This window comes from Crocodylus porosus, unplaced genomic scaffold (genome assembly GCF_001723895.1).
Source record: "Crocodylus porosus isolate Cpor-Errol unplaced genomic scaffold, CroPor_comp1, whole genome shotgun sequence".
NCBI classification, from domain to species: domain Eukaryota; kingdom Metazoa; phylum Chordata; order Crocodylia; family Crocodylidae; genus Crocodylus; species Crocodylus porosus.
The window spans coordinates 4082878-4100853 of record NW_017728920.1 but is presented as its reverse complement, the minus strand read 5'-3'; the positions used below and the strand labels follow the sequence as shown (position 1 = coordinate 4100853).

Below are 17976 nucleotides of genomic sequence, written 5' to 3'. Positions count from 1 at the left end.
CTGTGCTGGTTGCTCTTGAGCATCATCCCTGCTGCTGGCCCATCCCAGATGTGCTCCTTGATAATCTTCTCAAAGAGTTTCCCCAGGATTGAAGTAAGACTAATGGGCCTATAGTTGCCCGGGTCCTCCCTCTTCCCTTTTTTAAAGATGGGGACCACGTTGGCTTTCTTCCAGTCATCTGGCTTCTGGCCAGAGCACCATGAGTACGTGTAAAGCCATGCTAGGGGCCCTGCAATAACCCCTGCCAATTCCCTCAACACCCTGGGCTGGTGAGCATCTGAACCTACTGATTTGAACATGTCCAGCCCTTCCAGAAGCTCTCTAACCTGGTGCTCCCCGACCTTAGGCCTGGCGGTGTTTCTCCTGAGTCCATCTGGAATCTTGGTCAGGGAGTCCCAGTCCCTGCACAAGAAAATGGAGGCAAAGAATTTGTTAAAGAGGTCTGCTTTCTCCTGTGATCTGTGATCTGTGTCTAACTTTTGGGATGTATAGTGTATGTGCTTGAATTGGTGATAGGTATGCATGTGCCTATGCTGTTATGGATGTGTATGTGCCTGAGCTGGTAGTGTGTGTGTGTATGCACCTAATTGATTTGTGTGTTTGTATATGTGCAATTATGTCACACCTGCCTGTCTAACAGTGCAATATTGAGATCCTGAGAGTTGGCCTGACCCCACAGGGCAACAGTGGGAAAAGTTAGAATCTGGACTGTAGCATAGTTAGTTGCTAACTCCCTGAAATACAATTGCACATTGTACCTTAGTAAGACTGAGTTTATAATGCATAGGAATAAATTATGTAAATGAATATACATTGATCCCAATTTATCTCAATACAGTACATTGCATTTGCTTAACTAGCTTAAACAAAATAGAGTGGCTGATTTTTTTTTAGTGGGGGGGGGTGTAGTCACAGCATATAGGCACTAAATTCAGTACATAGTGAATCCTGTGCCATGTGGAGGCACAGAACTGCATGACTGGACAGCTGGGCAAGTGGGGAGGGGAGCTTCTATCTGCAGAATGGGGTAGATGACTGTGGGGGTGTATATGGGTGGCCGTGAGGTTTCTGGGTGGGTGTGGACTGCACATCATCAGGCCAGGCAAGCTCCATGCCTCCATATGGGGCTTCCAGTACTCCAGCGGGAAACAGCATGTGGAGGCAAGCAGGAGCTGGCTTGGCCTAATGGCACATGGCTCCTGCTTGCAGTGCTGTGAGTCCCATGTGCAGGCATGGAGCTAGCCTGGTTTGGTGTGAAGGCAGATGCCAACGGGCTGGGCTCGGCTGACTCTGTGACAGCAAGTGCAGGTCCTGGGACTCAGCCAGAGGTGCTTGCTGCTGGGGGCTCTTCCTGCCATTGCTGTGAGTGCCCCAAGGGCCTGCCACCTGCTGCTGCTGAGCCACCAGCAGTGGGGGCTTTGCATTATGGGGGGAAGGATCTGTGGTAGGGGGGCCCACACCCACCTATGATCCCTATGCACGAACTCCCACACCCCTTCACAACACCCCCAACAAACCCCACACCTTCCCACAGCCCCCCACACATCCATACCCCTCACATCCCTTCACAAATGCCTGCAATGCACACACAAGCCACCCCCATCCCTAACCATACAAAGTACTTGCATATATTTTGAGGAAAGTTCAAATAGTGTCATATTTAGTTTAATGTGTAAAAAAAATTAAAATGTAATTAATTTTGCATAATTTTGAGCTTTCCTATGCATAATTTTGAATTTTTCTGTGCATAATTCCCTGGGCTGTAAATTTTGTATAAGATTCCATTTGAGAAGGGGCAAGGCATCACTAGTTCACAACTTTATAAATTGCATTTGGAAGGTGTTTCCTGGTCATGACAATGGTTTTTTTTTTACAGGTTACGTTTTCACCAGCTTTTTATGATTCTAATCTTTGGAGAATAAACCAAACCAACATAAGCTTACCTTGTTACTTGGATAGTTGAGAATTGGTGTAATTCTTGTCCTGCACACAGTTTCTAAATCACCAGTGATCTCTTTCTTTCATGATAAGTACAGTTGTTTCTGCTATTCCAGATGGGGATTACAATAGTATCATTCCTTTTAATTTGTAGTAATTTAATTTTAGAACTGTGTATTGCAGCATTGTACAAACATTGATTACATTAATTTTTTATTGATATAATGATGTCTCTGTGAAGCCGTTAGAGCAGTGGTGCTAAGCCTTTTGGTACAGCAGGCTAGATAAATAGTGCAGAGACAGCCCATGGACTGAATTGATTCTGGCTTAATTTTGTGTACCAGATCCAATGTATAGCTCAATTTGGATATCTATATGCTGATCTGACCCCACCAGATCTGGTGATGGATTGTCTTTGTGTGCCAGCTCTATTGCACACAAGCACAATCTAGCTCACAGGTCCACATCATCCAGCTTGCAAGGCTCCCCATGGGTCCAGAAATTTGGAAGAAGAGACCAGCAAATAACACTGCCATTGCTCCCCTGCCACCAAATTTCAGATCTGTGTATCTCCCCATGGGCCAGATATGACCTCTAGATCAAAGGTTGAGCACCACTGCAGTAGAGCATAAGTATGGCACTACCCGGTCAGACCAATGGTCCATTTATCCCAGGATCCTGTCTTTGACAGTGGCAAGTAATAGAAGTTGTAGAGGGGAGATACTCCAACTGTGGCCTGTCTATGAATGGAGCATATCTAGATTGACCCCATCTCCTGTCATACCTTCCCTGTCATCAACTATATCAGCCATTAGCAGGTGCATGACAAACAGGTCTAGGGAGGTGATACTTCCCCTCTATACAGCATTGGTCAGGCCACAGGTGGAGTGCTGCATCCAGTTTTGAGTGCCACACTTCAAGAGAGATGTGGACAACCTCGAGTGGGTTCAGAGGAGGGCTACACACATGGTTAGAGGCTCACAAGCAAAGCCCTATGAGGAGAGATTGAGGGCCCTGGGTCTCTTCAGCCTCCACAAGAGAAGACTGAGAGGTGATCTTATGGCTGCCCACAAATTCATCGGGGGGTGGGGGGCACTAAGCAATAGGAGTTGCTCTGTTTATCAGGCACCCTCGGAGTAACTAGGAACATCGGCCACAAACTGACGTAGAGCAGATTTAGGTTAAACATTAGGAAGAATTTCTTTATGGTAAGAATTACCAAAATCTGGAATGGGCTTCCAAGGGAGGTGGTGCTCTCACCTACCCTGTGGGTCTTTAAAAGAAGGCTAGACATACACGTGGCTGGGGTCATCTGACCCCAGTGCTCTTTCCAGGTCAGGGGGTCAGACTTGATGATTTGCTGAAGTTCCTTCTAACCCAAACATCTATGAATATCAGAGTATACATCCTTGATTGTTCTGTTTAACAGATCCTAATGGACCTGTCACTGTCCCAATTTGTCCAATCCCTCTTTTGAACCTGGTTATAATATCTGCTTCTACAATCTTTTGTGGCAATGAGGTTTACAAAAAAATCCCTGCACTTATTGCAGTCAATGGAAAAACTTCCATTTTACACCAGTGAATGTTTTATCTAGTCTAAGTGTTTTTGCTTTTGTTAGGTTTTTATCATTATCAGTATATCATTATATTATTCATTTTAGCAAAAGTTCCATTTTCTATTCAAATCTACTTTTTAAGTAAAGAAGGGTAATGAAATTTCATGCACAGCCAACACCCACACATTTTATGTTAGCATATAATGCATAAAAGGTGTGCCAGCCCAATGGTACTGAGACATAGTACAGCAGTTTTTTTAATTCTTTGGAGTAGAAGTTGTCATTATTTTGTTCAGGCTTATCTGGTACAGACAGATATTTAACAAGGGGTACATCTTACATAGCTATTGAACTCTACATGCATGTATGTTGATTGTGAATTGGCTTTTATTTTCTTTGGGTTCACAGTTTTATGTATTTTTCCATTATAATTTTGCATTTAAGGAAAAATTAGGGGAATCCTTCTGCTGATTTTATACCAACTGTAACATACCAGAGTTGTAACCCAAGGGTCTGTAGTCCTGTGAAGAAAGTTTGTCTTTTATTGTGAATGGTTGTGTTCAAATTGTGTTAATAGAAAGTGTAATGAGGTAACATCTTTTAGCCAACAGTGTATTCATAAATTAATTCTTACAATTCTTTAAAGAAAATTCAGAAGGGAAGCAAAATTGATCTTAACTCAATGTTTTGTTCAAGAATCATTTAGATTCAGGTTATCCAAAAAGAAATTCCAAGGCCAAATGCATCACATGGAAACTGAAACAGTGACTCATGGCTGTCTTCCAGTTTCTTGCTGCAGATATGGAAGAACAGCCTGAGAAACTGAGTCTGAATGTTCCAGCTAGGCATGGTTGGAACATTTGTGGCAAAATGCCAAACATTTCATTATATAGTAGAGACTGGTTTTGATGGGATTTTTTTGGAAGGAGAAGACTCCCATTTCCACAGCCAAGGCTACTGCCCCACGATGTAGAAAATCCTGGTTCAGATCTGGAATCTGCTTGATTCAGTGATTGGGGATAACCCCCCACCCCCATGCTCTTATGAATCAGTCAGAGCTGGGACTTGAATTTAGTTTTTCTACATTTTTGGTCAGTGCCCTAATCAACAGGCTTCAAACACATTGGGGAAGGGAGAAAGAAATAGAGAGCTTGGACTTCAGAAAATAATAAAAATAGATGGCAGAAATTTGACAGTTCCTTTTTTCAGGAAAATATTTCAAAGACTTTGCTTTCATTCCAATATTCAACACAAGCTAATTCTAAAACCTCAGCATTTCTTATGGAACAGAATCATCCTCCTCCAGCCGTCATTTGTTCCCTACTCAGCTACTAGTAATCAGCTCACTCAGGAGGCTGCTTCAGAAGCATAACATCATGTCAAGTAGCATGCAATGTTGATAGGACTTGAGTTCTGGTCCATCATTGACTTTTCTTTATTGATAGAGGTCACCCTTATAATTAGTTTGTGTTTTCTAAGCATCACAAATATTCCCAGCTTCCTTGGGATATAAGGCATTATCAGGATATGGCTGCTGGTGTCACTTAATTGTAAAGTGGAGATTGATCTTATTGTTGAGTCTGTTTTTATTGTTTTCCAGATCTTAATACAAGGAGACAATATATGAAAATGTCCTTCTTTAAATTAATAACATATAGGCTCAGTCTCTTTTGTACTCATTAAATTGTTGCTGAAAATATAGAGGTTTGTTTGGGAAGTGCATTTTTGGTTTGTCCATGTAATTAAATCATCTTCTATTACTGCACATTCCAATTTGATTAGAAAGCCAGCAATAATGACAAGATAGAAATGGAGCTAGAAAAGATATGTACTGAATAAATTGAAACCTTTTAAAAAATTATTCTAGGTCAGGGTGGGCAATTATTTTGGGTGGAGGGCCGCTTACTGAGTTTTGGCAAGTGGTCAAGGGCTGCATGGGTAGCCCTGCCCCTTGAAAGGTGCTCCGGCCCCTGGTCACCATCTTGTGACCAGAAGTCCCACCCCCTAACGCCTGACCTTTGCCACCAGAAGTTCCTCCCCTTGCCCCCGGAAATACTCCTTTCAGCAAGGGATTTTGTCATCTCAGAACCAGAAAAATACCAAATTATATTCTAAAAAGTGATCATCTACAACTTTAATTTGATTTCAAAAAATATTTTTGCCCTCATTTACATGTATTTGTGTAGAGGTGACTGCACATGTATTTGTGTGTATGCAGAGGTGACTGCACCATAGCTTAAAATGAAGTCATATTCTTGTATATTGTTGGGGGTGCTTATAGGTTTGTAGGGGCTGTGGGTGTGTGGGTATGTGGGGTGTGGGTGGGTATGGGGGAGGGTGGCTGGGGTTTGTGTATGGCAATGCAAGGGGAGGCATAGGTGCATGTGTATGGAGGGGCATGCATGTGGGACTCACCCTATGAACACACACACACACACTGCCCCATGACTGCACACAAACACATACACACACACTGCCCCGTGCCTACAGACACGCACATACTCTGCTCCTGTGCCTGTCGACATACATGCACACACACATACACACCCCTACCAGCATGGTCCCATGGTCCACAGTCTGGGGATGCAGCTGGGAGCCACAGCCACGTGGTACTGGAGTAAGGCCTGGGCAGGAAAGCATGGAACTGGCTGAGGGTGGGCAGGGATGAGATGCTCAAGCCTGCAAGCCTGCTGAGGGCTTCCTCTGGGTCCTACTGCCTCTTTCTCCAGCGAGCTTTGACAGGGAGCCAACACAAATAAATACTAATTTACTAAATTTTTACAGGCTCTGTGGGCCAGATAGAATGGCCTGGTGGGCTGAATCTGGCTCGCAGGGTGTATTTTTCCCGCCCTTGTTCTAGGTCATATTCCCTTTTGCCAGTTCTACCCCCTTTTTAACTTTTGTACTGTTAGTTCTTCAGAAAAAGAATTGTTTTTTTCCTACATCTTTGTACAACTAGTCTCTTTTTAATATTTTGTACAGCAGCAAGTGCTTTGGGATACTGTAGCAGCATTAACACAGGCTTTCATTTTTTGTTTGCTTTCTGGAGACCAACTAAATTATTGCTGTTATTTTTTTTCCTTTTTGCTCTGTCTGTCTCTCATTGCTCTCCTAGGTGGACCATTTATCATTCAGAGGGTTTTTTTGTTTTTCATTTTAACCAAAGGAAGAATTCTAGTTATGTTTATTTTTATCTATATTATTGGAATTTTATTCACCTGCTTACCTCCTCATCTAGTCAATCTCTCTCCAAGGTTAGAGTATGATACTTACCATATGATTTTGCATATAGCATGCCCCAATGTATACTATTCACGTTGTTTTTGAAGGCAGTGAAAAGAAAAAAAAAATCTTCCATGCAGAAACTGGGTGCATCTACATGAGATGTTTACTGTAGAGCTGACTAATTATCTCTGCAATAAATGCCTTAGCATCTACATGTGTGGCCCTATTAAGCAACAGTAAACTAACAAACTTTTCCTTAGGATAGTACTTGTAAATACTAATGTTATCCTACTGTGACATTCTTTAGTGCATAGCAACACACATGTAGACACTGACTTGACTGGCTGGAACACAAGGGTGCTTCAGTGCAGGGACTGCCTGCTGGCTAGCCCTGCATTGGAGCACCCTTGTGCCCCAGTCAGTTCCTCCACAGCATGTTGAGCTGGGTTAGAGCAGCCCTGCGGTGGCAGGCTAACCCTCTGGGCTTCCTGCCACCTTGGGCTGCCCTGCTCCAGCTCAATGTTCTGTGGTCATGGGTGCACATTCAAATGGTATGCCTGGGAGCAATAAACTCTGGCATGATATGTTATTTCTGCATGTTATTTGCATGTGTAGATGCATCCACTGAGTAGTAGCATCTAGAAACCCCAGATGGATGAAGTCTGCAGACTGGCATGGTGATATCAGGTCTTTGTGCAGTGTCCAACCCTATTCTTTATCTCCAGGATTGTGTGCTGGGTGGGTATGACCCAGACTACTGGGTCAGTGGCTGTGACCCCATGTCTCAGGTCTGCTGCCATGTGCTAGGTCCAGCCACAGACTGGTCTCAGCCCTGGCTTGATCTTGTGTGCAGAGCCATGTCATCTAGCCAGGAGACCTCCCATGGATCCCAAAGCCAACCCAATTAATGCTACCACCAAATTTCTGGACTTGTGGGGACCCCTTTTTCTTTCATACCCTAATTTTCATTGGTTTTGGGGAAAACCAAAGGGGCAGATCATCTGCAAGAAAACACAGTATTTTGCATACCTCTCCTATTTCTATGGATTATAGGTCTATACATCCATGGTTTCAGAGTTGCATGATGCAGACTTCCTCTCCATTCTGCCCTTTGCAATTAAGTATGAACATCTCATAGCACCTATGGAAGATCCCCAAATATTAGCCCCTTCCCCATGTGACATACATGTATGTCATACTCACATGTGCAACTTTCTATTCATCCATTCTCTTCTGTAGTTAATCTGAGCACTTCATGATACTCTAGGGAGATGTTTGGGAGGTTACATGCAAATATGAGCTTCTGAGTGCATCTGGGGAGTCTTTTTGACTTAATTTTAGTCTCCCTGAGCACATTTATTAGGGTGCTGATCAGGTAGTTAAAAAAATATAAAAAATGAGATTTGTATCATATGTAAGGATTTTTAACAAGGACTTTGACAATTTGGCTAAAGAAACAGACTTGTCATTCTTCTCTAACAAAACAAAAATGGCACCTAAAAACTGTCATTAATGTTCAGGTAACTTATTCCTGCTTTTGCAAAAGTGAAAGTGCCAGTTTGTTTCCCTTTCTTTGGTTGGAAAACATTGCTGTGAAATAAAAAGCTTCTCGTTAGAAGGCGTCTCCTAGCAAAACTGTCACCTTTAGTCCTCTTGGCAGATATCCTTTTTGTTCAGAATAATAGCTTTCAGATGCATGTTGTCAACTAAAACAATCATATCCAGATATGCCGGTAAGACTTCATCAGGGCCAGCTAGGTGTTCCACTTCTACTTGGGACACTGAGGAGCTGTGGCCACCTGAAATGAAAAGCTGTAGCCACCTGGAATGTTACTAGGAATTTCTTGGGATAATAAAGCTGAGCATGGTCACTGGGGAGTTATCAGATTTGCTGATCCTGGTATTGGTCATTATGGCAAAATAGTAGCTGAGTAGTCACCCATGGTTGTTTTCACACTAGCTGTTGAGCTATGGCCTTCTCCTGAAGTTGTGTTGTCGAGTATTGCAGAATGTGCTCATAAACCCATCCTCCCCATTTCAGTTTTTCACATTGTTTGGTGCCCCAAATGGAAGAAATGTACGGAATCCTTGAAGATATGAGATTTTAAAGCAGTGGCAGGGAGTGTGGACCTTATATTTTTATCATAAATGTTTGAGGGAAATGAAGTGGGAGGAGGTAACAGTAGGAATAAAGAATGTATAGAACATAAAAGGACATGCAGGAATAAGGTAACCAAACTGACCCTTTTGGGGAGAACTGGTGTTCTTATTTTAGCCCAACTATATAGACCACATATACATACTAGGACAACTGAATGTAAACCCTTGAATAATAAAATGATTCACGTAATAGGAGGTAATTTTTTTCTAAAGCCCAAATATAATTTTAAGACTCCAGGGTTGTTCCCTTTTATAATTCACTTTAACATTTTCAAATTGTGCATAGTAAAATTTGAAAATTATAGGCAAGGATCAGATATTCAAGAAACCATCCTGTCAATGCAGTGAAAAAACAGGGAACTGAAAAATAGTGAAAGTTAAGATAAGTCTCAAAAATGACAAATAATATGTTGAATAGCAAATAATTTATGCAAAATGTTACAAAATCTAAGATGCTAAATAAATAACCAATACAATGTACTCTATTTTGACATTTTTTTTCCATTGAAAAGATAGTGAATGCAAATTCCTTTGTTAACAATATTCTGAAGGTATTTTTTCTTATAATAGTTGCCTTATACTTTTGTACAAATAACTGAACTGCAATTTTAAATTTCAATTTTATGCTTGAAGCAACACTAAAATATAGTGGGAGAAACATTCAGAAAAATAGATTTATGGTTATATATTTTTCTTTATTATAAAAAAGTTGCTAGTACTATATGAAACTCATGTCTCAACTTTTGAAAGCCACATATTTCTCTTCCTAATTTTAACCAGTCAGCATGGCGAATGGATTTTCTGATTTATGTATTTTTCATGATTATGGTGTGAGAATACAATAATTAAATTTGTCTTAATATGGTATTAGAAGAGATTCTGAAGCTTTAAAACTTGAAGAATAAAATATAATAATTCTTCAATGCAAAGATCAAATGCTAGTTAAATCAAAAGAGGATATGATTTGCTATAGATTTAATATTACTATTTTAATATTTAAAGATCTTTTTTGGTAAATTGAACTACCATAATATTAAGAGACTATTAATCTTTACCTTTTTGTTTTCCAGATTAATGCATATTTTTGAACAAAGGTTAGTTTTTCACCTTTTGAGAAATAGTTTAAGTGCTAGGAGTAGTTTAATTGTACGCACCAGGGACGGATTACTGTTTGATGGCTTGTTCCTGTCCCCACTGATGTCAATGGCAATTGACTTTAATAGAAGTAGAGTTTGGCCCTAATGCCCTACTTGTGAAATTTTAATGTCATATTCAAAATGCTATGTTGTGGGTAAGAAGAAAATCACTTAAGTTTTTTGTGCATCTTCTTCAAGAAGAAGGGTGTTTGTGCCCAAAAGCTTGCAAAGAACAATTTTTCTAATTATTTAGTTGGTCTAATAAAATATATCACATTTACCCAAAGAATCTTGTCTTCTTCAAGATGGCTTTTCAAATGGTTTCTAACATTTACAGATGAAACCTTTAAATAAAATTCAGAGATGCCTGAGTTGGCAGGTATTTCTTTTAGAGAAAACCTTGTAGAGATAGATGACTACCTTATGACTACCAACCCACTTGATGATGAAATGCAATGAGACTTAATACAACTTTATCCTTGGCAATTAATAGCTGCATCTTCTAAGGGTATGAAACCTCATTACTATGGTTACTGCCTTTGTCTCCATTGTAGCGTTGTCCACAGTTCATTTTTTCTTTAATACAATACTACACAAAGGAATAAAATAATGAGCCGTTCATTCAGAAATGTGTTGTTAAAATATCCCTCTTTATCATTACATTTCACTGCTTTAGAAATCAGGCTGTAATTCAAGGCATCAGTTAAGTCTGAGAAGAACTGTTAAAAAAATTCTTTGAGTTTTCATTTATAAGAAAACTTGTCTATGTATTGAAGAATCGCTCACAAGCTTGAACAATTAAACCATCCTTTTGGTTAATGTATTATTTCTGGAACAAGTAGATAAAATTCTACGCAGTAAGCATGGTAAAAATCATGTTCTGCACAGCACAGAATTTTAGAGTAAAGTTTTCTGGGCACAAAAGCAGTAACAAAACAGTCCCTACAAAACAACGTAACTGAATAACACAAGAAATAACTTTTGTTAATTTAAAACTTTCAAAACTGAAATTTGTAAAGTAAGATGTAATTAAATTATGGTACTGTACATACCAGCTGTTCTTGGTAATTGAAACTTTACAATATGAAAAATACATTACATCTGTACAGATTTACAGGTAGGTAGGATGAGTTTTGAAAAAAGATTCACTTTAAGAGTCATACTCTGCTTTAAGTCAAAAAATACTGCACAACTTAGCTAATTACAAATTGTAGACTTGAAACAATTCATGTCCTCATCTGTAACTCTTGGTTCTTCTTTTGATCGAATAGGGATTTTAGAATCCATATCAGAATGTCTCCATTATTTTGTACTTCATCTTACTTCAAGTTTGATTACAGCTTTCTGCTACAAGTAAAATAAGTTACGCCAGTGGCTGATTGTGTTCACTGATTCGTGCTGTTGTTGTTATTGTGCTCAAATCCAGATCAGTCTCTAGGTGTGTTTCCATTGTTTCTTCCTGTGCATTCAATTCATAGGGCTTATGAGAGAGAAGTTCATGATGTACGCCACAGTAACTTATTGTTGGCTGGTCGTATGCTAGAAATGTTGAAACATTCATAGATAAAGGTATCTGGGGGGAAATGAATATGAAGAATAGTTAACAAAAGACATATCAACTTTTGTGTATGTGAATCTGTTGGTCAAGAAAATGATTATTTGAAAACATTGGCTAGAGGCATGCTGACTGTGAGAATTCCCATACATATATATCTTTGTTAATGTTGCTCAAAGCTGGCTGCCTAGTCCTGGGCCTGAGTATTTCTATCTAGAAGTGTGTGTGTGAGTGCACACATGTGTACTGAGATGGTCTTATGGATGAAGACCAAGACAAATAATCTTCATAATGTATGCATTCAACACTACAAAATATATAGGGGAAGGTACTACTTAGTGGGACTATGGAATTAATACTACCTAATTGGGAAGCTATGGAATCTTTCAAGTAGAATTTGCCTGACTTCCCAACTGTAAGTAATTATAGGACCTTTCTTGAATATATCATACTTCATGGCATCTTTTCAATGTAGACAAATATCTAGAGACTATCATGTTTACCTAGATTTGTATCCAGTATAAATTTGAAACACCTAGATTTGCATCCAGTATAAATCTGAAACCAGCAGGACTCCACAGGTAAGAGGCCAATTTGATGAAACAACTGCCACTAATGTGGAAGTTTCTTCCTCCCCACCACATGATTTTATTTTATTTTAGACTGACAAGTCATTCAAATTTTCTTTCATCTTTGACTGTTTTTTTTAAGTCTGTTTAAGAATCTGAAATATACAGTTATCTCAAATACACCTCAGATTCAGAGATGAAAAACACAAATCTTTGGATTATAACTATTTCTACCAATAATTCTTTCACTCTATAAAAATATCTGTATGAAGGATGAAGAGTATGAAAGATGGGGTTTGTATTAAAAAGGATGTTATGAGTCATGCATATTCAGTATTTTTATTTAACCCCTCCCCACAGATTTCCAGTTGATTATAAAACTTATGTTTTCTATATGCTACAGATTTATCACATTTTAATGTTCCATTGCTGCTTTGAAATCCACCCTTTCTGAAGACTGATGATTGATAGAACTGAGTTTAAGGGTACCTGCAGCACCTAGATGCATATTTAATGATGGCTACTACTGTCCGAGTCTGATGTATTTCCTCTTCTAATTATAAAAAACTAATCCTAAATATAAGGTGTTTAGGGAATGAACATGATTAAATATTGATGTATTAATTGCATGATGTATATTTGGGATGGTTTTATCATGTAAACGGGGATCTTTTAAGATTATTGTAAAATCCTATATCGTTAATTTGTTATAGTCCACAGTACATGCTTTGTCTTTTACTTAACCTTTTTGACTGATTCCATGTAAAAAAAAAAGAATCCTTGAGTCTTTAGTATGTACTAATATAATATGATTAAGAAGTCAGTGCTGACTGCAGAGTGTAAACCCCAGTTCAGGAAAGCATTTAATCACATACTTACATTCAATTGACTTGGGTTGCCCTTCATCTCCTTTAACAAAATGGCAACCTTATTATTGACAATATTTATCTAGCATCAGGAATATATGCAAAAACAGTCTAATTTACTGGATTACAGCAATTATTTTCTAGTCTCTTAAATTTTAATGAAATGATTTCCTCTGCTGCTTTTCATTCTTTGGTTTCCATGTAGTAGTGCAGTGCTGCAATACAAATCAGACTATTTAATGTCACTATAAATGTTGTCACTAACTGTATACATGTCCTTCATTTTGAATAATGGTAAACTCTTAACCTAGTCCTCTGAATGCTTATGTTAAGTCTTCTGCTCATGCTTGAAAAGCATTTGGTGGTTACGGTATTCCTTCTGGAGGGAAGAGCTTTGGTTTGGATGACTGCTTCCAACACTGCTTTTGCATTTTACAATAGTCATTGCTTGAGAAATGGAAAAAAACTATAGCAGAGCCATGAACCCTGAACTCCACAGGCACTCCCAAGGCTGTTTGTGCCTTTTTTGTTGCATAATCATTGCTTGAAAAATAGAAATACCCTTTTCAACAAGATTGAAACCCAAAGCTGTCCTCTCCAAAAGAGAGGGTCAAAACTGCTAGGTTATATAGACAGACTCTACACAACTTACTCTTCTACTCCTCAGTGACTCCTGCACTCTTGGCTACCAAGTCTTTCAGCTTCAACTGAAAGAAAGGGAAGTACCCTGACATGGTTTTTCTTATTATTTGCTACTTTTGTGCACCTGTGGTGTTTCTAAATCACTCTCTGGAAGACTCTAATGCTTCTTGTTCTCTGTATAGAGTGCCTAGCTGTTAAAAGTTGAATCACTCTTAGGCATCTCTGAAGTGTCTTAATTTAATCTATAGGGATCTTTGACACCTACAGGTTATTTTGAATCATCCTCTGAGAGCATATTCTCAAAAGGTGGCAGGACAAATAGTAAATCAGAGCCCTTATATTTGGCCTTTGTATTTAATTCCACAGTTAATATGCAATGTGTAGTCTGTGACTCTGTACTGGGTTTTAGCTTTTAGTTATTTATTTCTAGTAGTCCACTGACAACTAATTAAGCTGTCCACCCACAGTGCTTAATTGCAAATCATCCATGCTCTACAATGTTGTGTCTGTGCCTCAACCTGTCAGAGACTTACCAGGTAAAAAATGGTCACTCTCTAGTTAGATCTGTGTCTACATTGAACTAGTTCAAAGCATGAGGACTCTGTATCCACAGGTAAGACATTAAAAAAATATGCATAAGCTTTGATCAGAAAGCATCCCTATTAAAGTTAATTTTATTCATGACATTTGAAGAACTAAAGAGAGATGTAGAGTGGAATTAACGTATAATAGCCAAAATATCTCTGTAATGAATCCATAACAGAAACTTCCAACTCTCCATAATGTAGTCTTGCCAGTCAATTTATCTTTGGTGAGAACAGATCTCTTCTGAAAATGTGAGAAATGAATAAACATTTATTCTGGCAAGAGAAGGCAAATGTTGTCTAAATTATTATTTAGCTTTGTAATAAGTTAAAACTTTGTTCCGCTTGTAACTTATACAGGAGTTGCTAGAGGTTCATGCTTTATTCACTTGAAAAAGAAAATATCAGAGCATATTTATTGTTTATTGTTATACAGTGTATTTGTTTTGCACACTTTTGGTTATGGATCCTTGATTTTCCTTCCCTAGTTTTAAAAAATTCATCTGGAATAATAAATCTGATCAATGACCACATGTTATCTGCAATGTTCACTAGAGCCCTGATTCTGCAATTGGAACCTTGTGGACTTATACCCGTATAGCGTCCCATTGCAGAGGCTCTGTACAGGTGTAAATGTTCACCTGAAAGGATTCAGTTTTAAGGACAGGGGTCCATAATGGAGCACAAGGACTTTTGGGGTTTTTTAATTTTTTGCTACAAGGCTTATAAATAGGTGTACTTTCTTCAGCTCTACAGGAAGCCATTTACTGAAATGCAGATTTTTCAAATATCCACTTTAATTCTGCAGACTATGCCATTTCTGGTTTTGGTCTCTTTGTATCAATTGCTTTTCATTTTAAAAAGTCCTAATTTTCTTTTGATGACCCGTTATGATTAGAAAATATATATTAATGTTACAAAAATTGTTCTTAAAGTTTCTGGTCGTGTTGAGGTGATATTGTTACTGTGATAGTCCAGGAAATATATAAGAGGCCGGAATTCTTGTGGATGATATCCTTTTACTGGACTAACTTCATGGTTGGGATAGCTGGAGACAAGCTTTCAGTTAATGCAGTACCCTTCTTCAAGTCTCATGAGGAAGGGTACTGTGTGACTTCAAAGCTTGTCCGTGTCTATCCCAACAATGCAGTTGGTCCAATAAAATGAGATCACCCTCAACAATTCTTGCCTCTCCCTTAAAATGTATGATGTTCTTTACAATTTCAATGTGTTCTCTGACAGAATTAAGTTACTTGCTTTTATTAAGTGCATAACACCTTAGGGATCCATTCATAACTTATCTGCACAGGGAAGTTATTGGGCAGTAAGCTAAGGTATGAATTTGTGCAACATTGGTCCTTCAATATTAATTCCTGTATGGATACTCTACATTTCACAAAAACACTTTTAGGGCATGGGGGGCATATTAACAATTTACTGTAAGGCAAAGGAGGACATGGCTTTACTGCATGTCACCTTCTCCAAGGTAACTGCTCATATTTACAGTGAACACACATTGGTTTATTCTTCAAGGAAAAAGCTTTGTTTCCTTTTATTGTAGGGTAAGTTCATGTACCTGGGCAATTACTGCAGAATAACTGATGTGCAGTGGAACCCACTTTCTTTTAAATTAGTAAATTGCTTTTACTACCCAGTAATTTGTTTGCATTTCCATACCTTAGTGTGGACTTATGGGGAGATCAAAAATGAAGCCAAGCAAAAACCCACAGCTAGCAGTGTTAAGCACTGCAGGAACAGGGCCTTTCCATCCATATCTGCAGTCCTCCCATGTTTTAGCTCAACAGCTTAGTAGTTAGGGCATTCACCCAGGAAGTAGGACACTTAGGTCCTCACTTGGAATGGATTTCAATCTAAATCTCCTGCTTTTCCACACACTGCTGTAGCGACCAGGCCACAACTTAGGTATTACCCAACGCCCTCACCATGCTTCCTCTTAAAATTGTTCCTCTAGGCAGCCAAGAGATGGAGACTTGTTGGGCTGGGAGAAAGAGAACAAGCCATCAGATGTGTGGCTTAGTGCTAAAACTGCTGCACTGCATGGGAGGGGCCACTGGGTTATAGCCTGGACCCTTGTCTCAATGAAGCAGAAACCTCCTCACTACTCTCCATTTATTTTGCCTAAAGACTATAAAATATAGGGTGCAGTGGCTCCATTTCAAGTGGAAGGCTGTAGAGGGACAGTACTGAACTTGTGATCTAGTGGTTAGCTCACTGTTCTAGGAAGTTAAGAGATACAGCTTCAAGTCCTCTTTGGGTGCAGGGGACCTTGAGCTTAGTTCTTCTACTTTTTGGGTGACTAGGCTATTGAACTAAAACATGGGAGGATCATCCTTATCCATCACCACCACCATTTTGTTTCTAGTAAATAAAAGCACAGGTGTCAAGGGTGTCTCTACTTCACCAAAGGCCAGAAGGCAAAACAGAATCACAAACTGTGTGTAAGTGCTGTTTGGATGTACACATGAACCTTGGTGGACAAGCATATGTGGCTGTGTACCAGCTTGGCCAACATGCAGCCCTACAGAACATGCTCAGTGGGCTTACACTCTGGCCAAGCCATGTGGATGATTGTGCATTCAGACTGCACCTAGAATAAGACTGCAAACTTGGTAAGTGTCATTAGGGTTTATGAAATTAAACAGAATCTAGTCCTTAGTGTCCATATGCAGAGTATCTAATGTGCAATAATGTGCAAAAATTAATGTCCTACCTTGCTACTCACTAACTCCATTTTCCTGTGTAGACAGTACCTCTATGACTGATCTTAAAGGAGGATCATCAGTTTTTGGTGTTAAAACATTTTTTTTACTTTCACTGTTGATTGGCATACTGATTCAACTGAAAGAAAGCAGAGGCTATATAGCTACTTAATGAGCAAAATGAAGTTGCACATCCCACACATTGATCTTTTTTTAAAGAAACATGTTAGGATTTTAGCAATCAACATTTACCAGAAATCAAGCATGTTAATGGCATATGTCTTGTTTGTTTATATTAATGAAAGATTAATTAATTGAAAAAGCTGCAGTATTTGCATTTATGATTGAAGAACACACATAGGAAAAGTTACAAAAAGTAAATAAAATATTGACAGTGATACTGATGATAAAGCTGGTTGCATAATATAACCCACCAGTGAAAACATTATTATTTTGTTTAAGCGAGAAAATCCAAGTTAATGGGATTTAGCCCCTTGGACATCCTAATGGTTTATACTCAAAGACTATTATAAAGGTTTTCTATAATGGCTTTATGAGAAATGAAACTTTAATGAAATGTTCAAACAGAGGAGTAACATGCAGAGTTGGCACCCTGGGTAAACCCTGCAGGTGAGCAGGGGGGAGTGCATGGTTCAGGGTGTGACAGGTGGCACAGCAGTTTTATCTATGCTGGGAACTCATAAACTGTCCCCAGTTGACCTGCAGCTGCTACAAACTCTGCCCACCCTGGCTGTTGCTCTTAAAGCAGCAGTGGTGGCAGATTGTTTTGGAGTTCCTGGCATGAGTAAGCCATGGGGCTACACTTGCTGCCTGGTCGAAGAGGAATTTTGGTGCCCCCTCCTAACTTGGCACCTGGGCAAATACCTTTCTTGCTCACCCCTAGTTATGCTACTGTATCCCGGTATGTTGGAAATCTATCCAACCAGGCTTTCCTTTTGCGCATGAACGAAGCACACACATCAGCAGTACTTACAATATCAGTCCTTCTAGAATATAGATATA

General features: G+C 39.2%; 2 protein-coding genes across 3 annotated transcripts in view; one reads left to right on the top strand and one right to left on the bottom strand.

Moving 5' to 3' along the window:
- LOC109312444 (catenin alpha-3-like) overlaps positions 1 to 17976 on the top strand; it is a 715731-nt gene that overhangs the window by 321066 nt on the left and 376689 nt on the right. The gene's annotated exons all lie outside the window — the stretch shown is intronic.
- The window catches only part of LRRTM3 (leucine rich repeat transmembrane neuronal 3), a 197403-nt gene continuing 188799 nt past the window's right edge, over positions 9373 to 17976 (bottom strand). For both annotated transcript variants that reach the window (XM_019538473.1, XM_019538474.1), the window contains one exon: positions 9373 to 11590. In XM_019538473.1, coding sequence (XP_019394018.1) covers positions 11381 to 11590 — 210 coding nt within the window. In that variant the 3' untranslated portion in view covers positions 9373 to 11380. The remainder of the gene's footprint in view (positions 11591 to 17976) is intronic.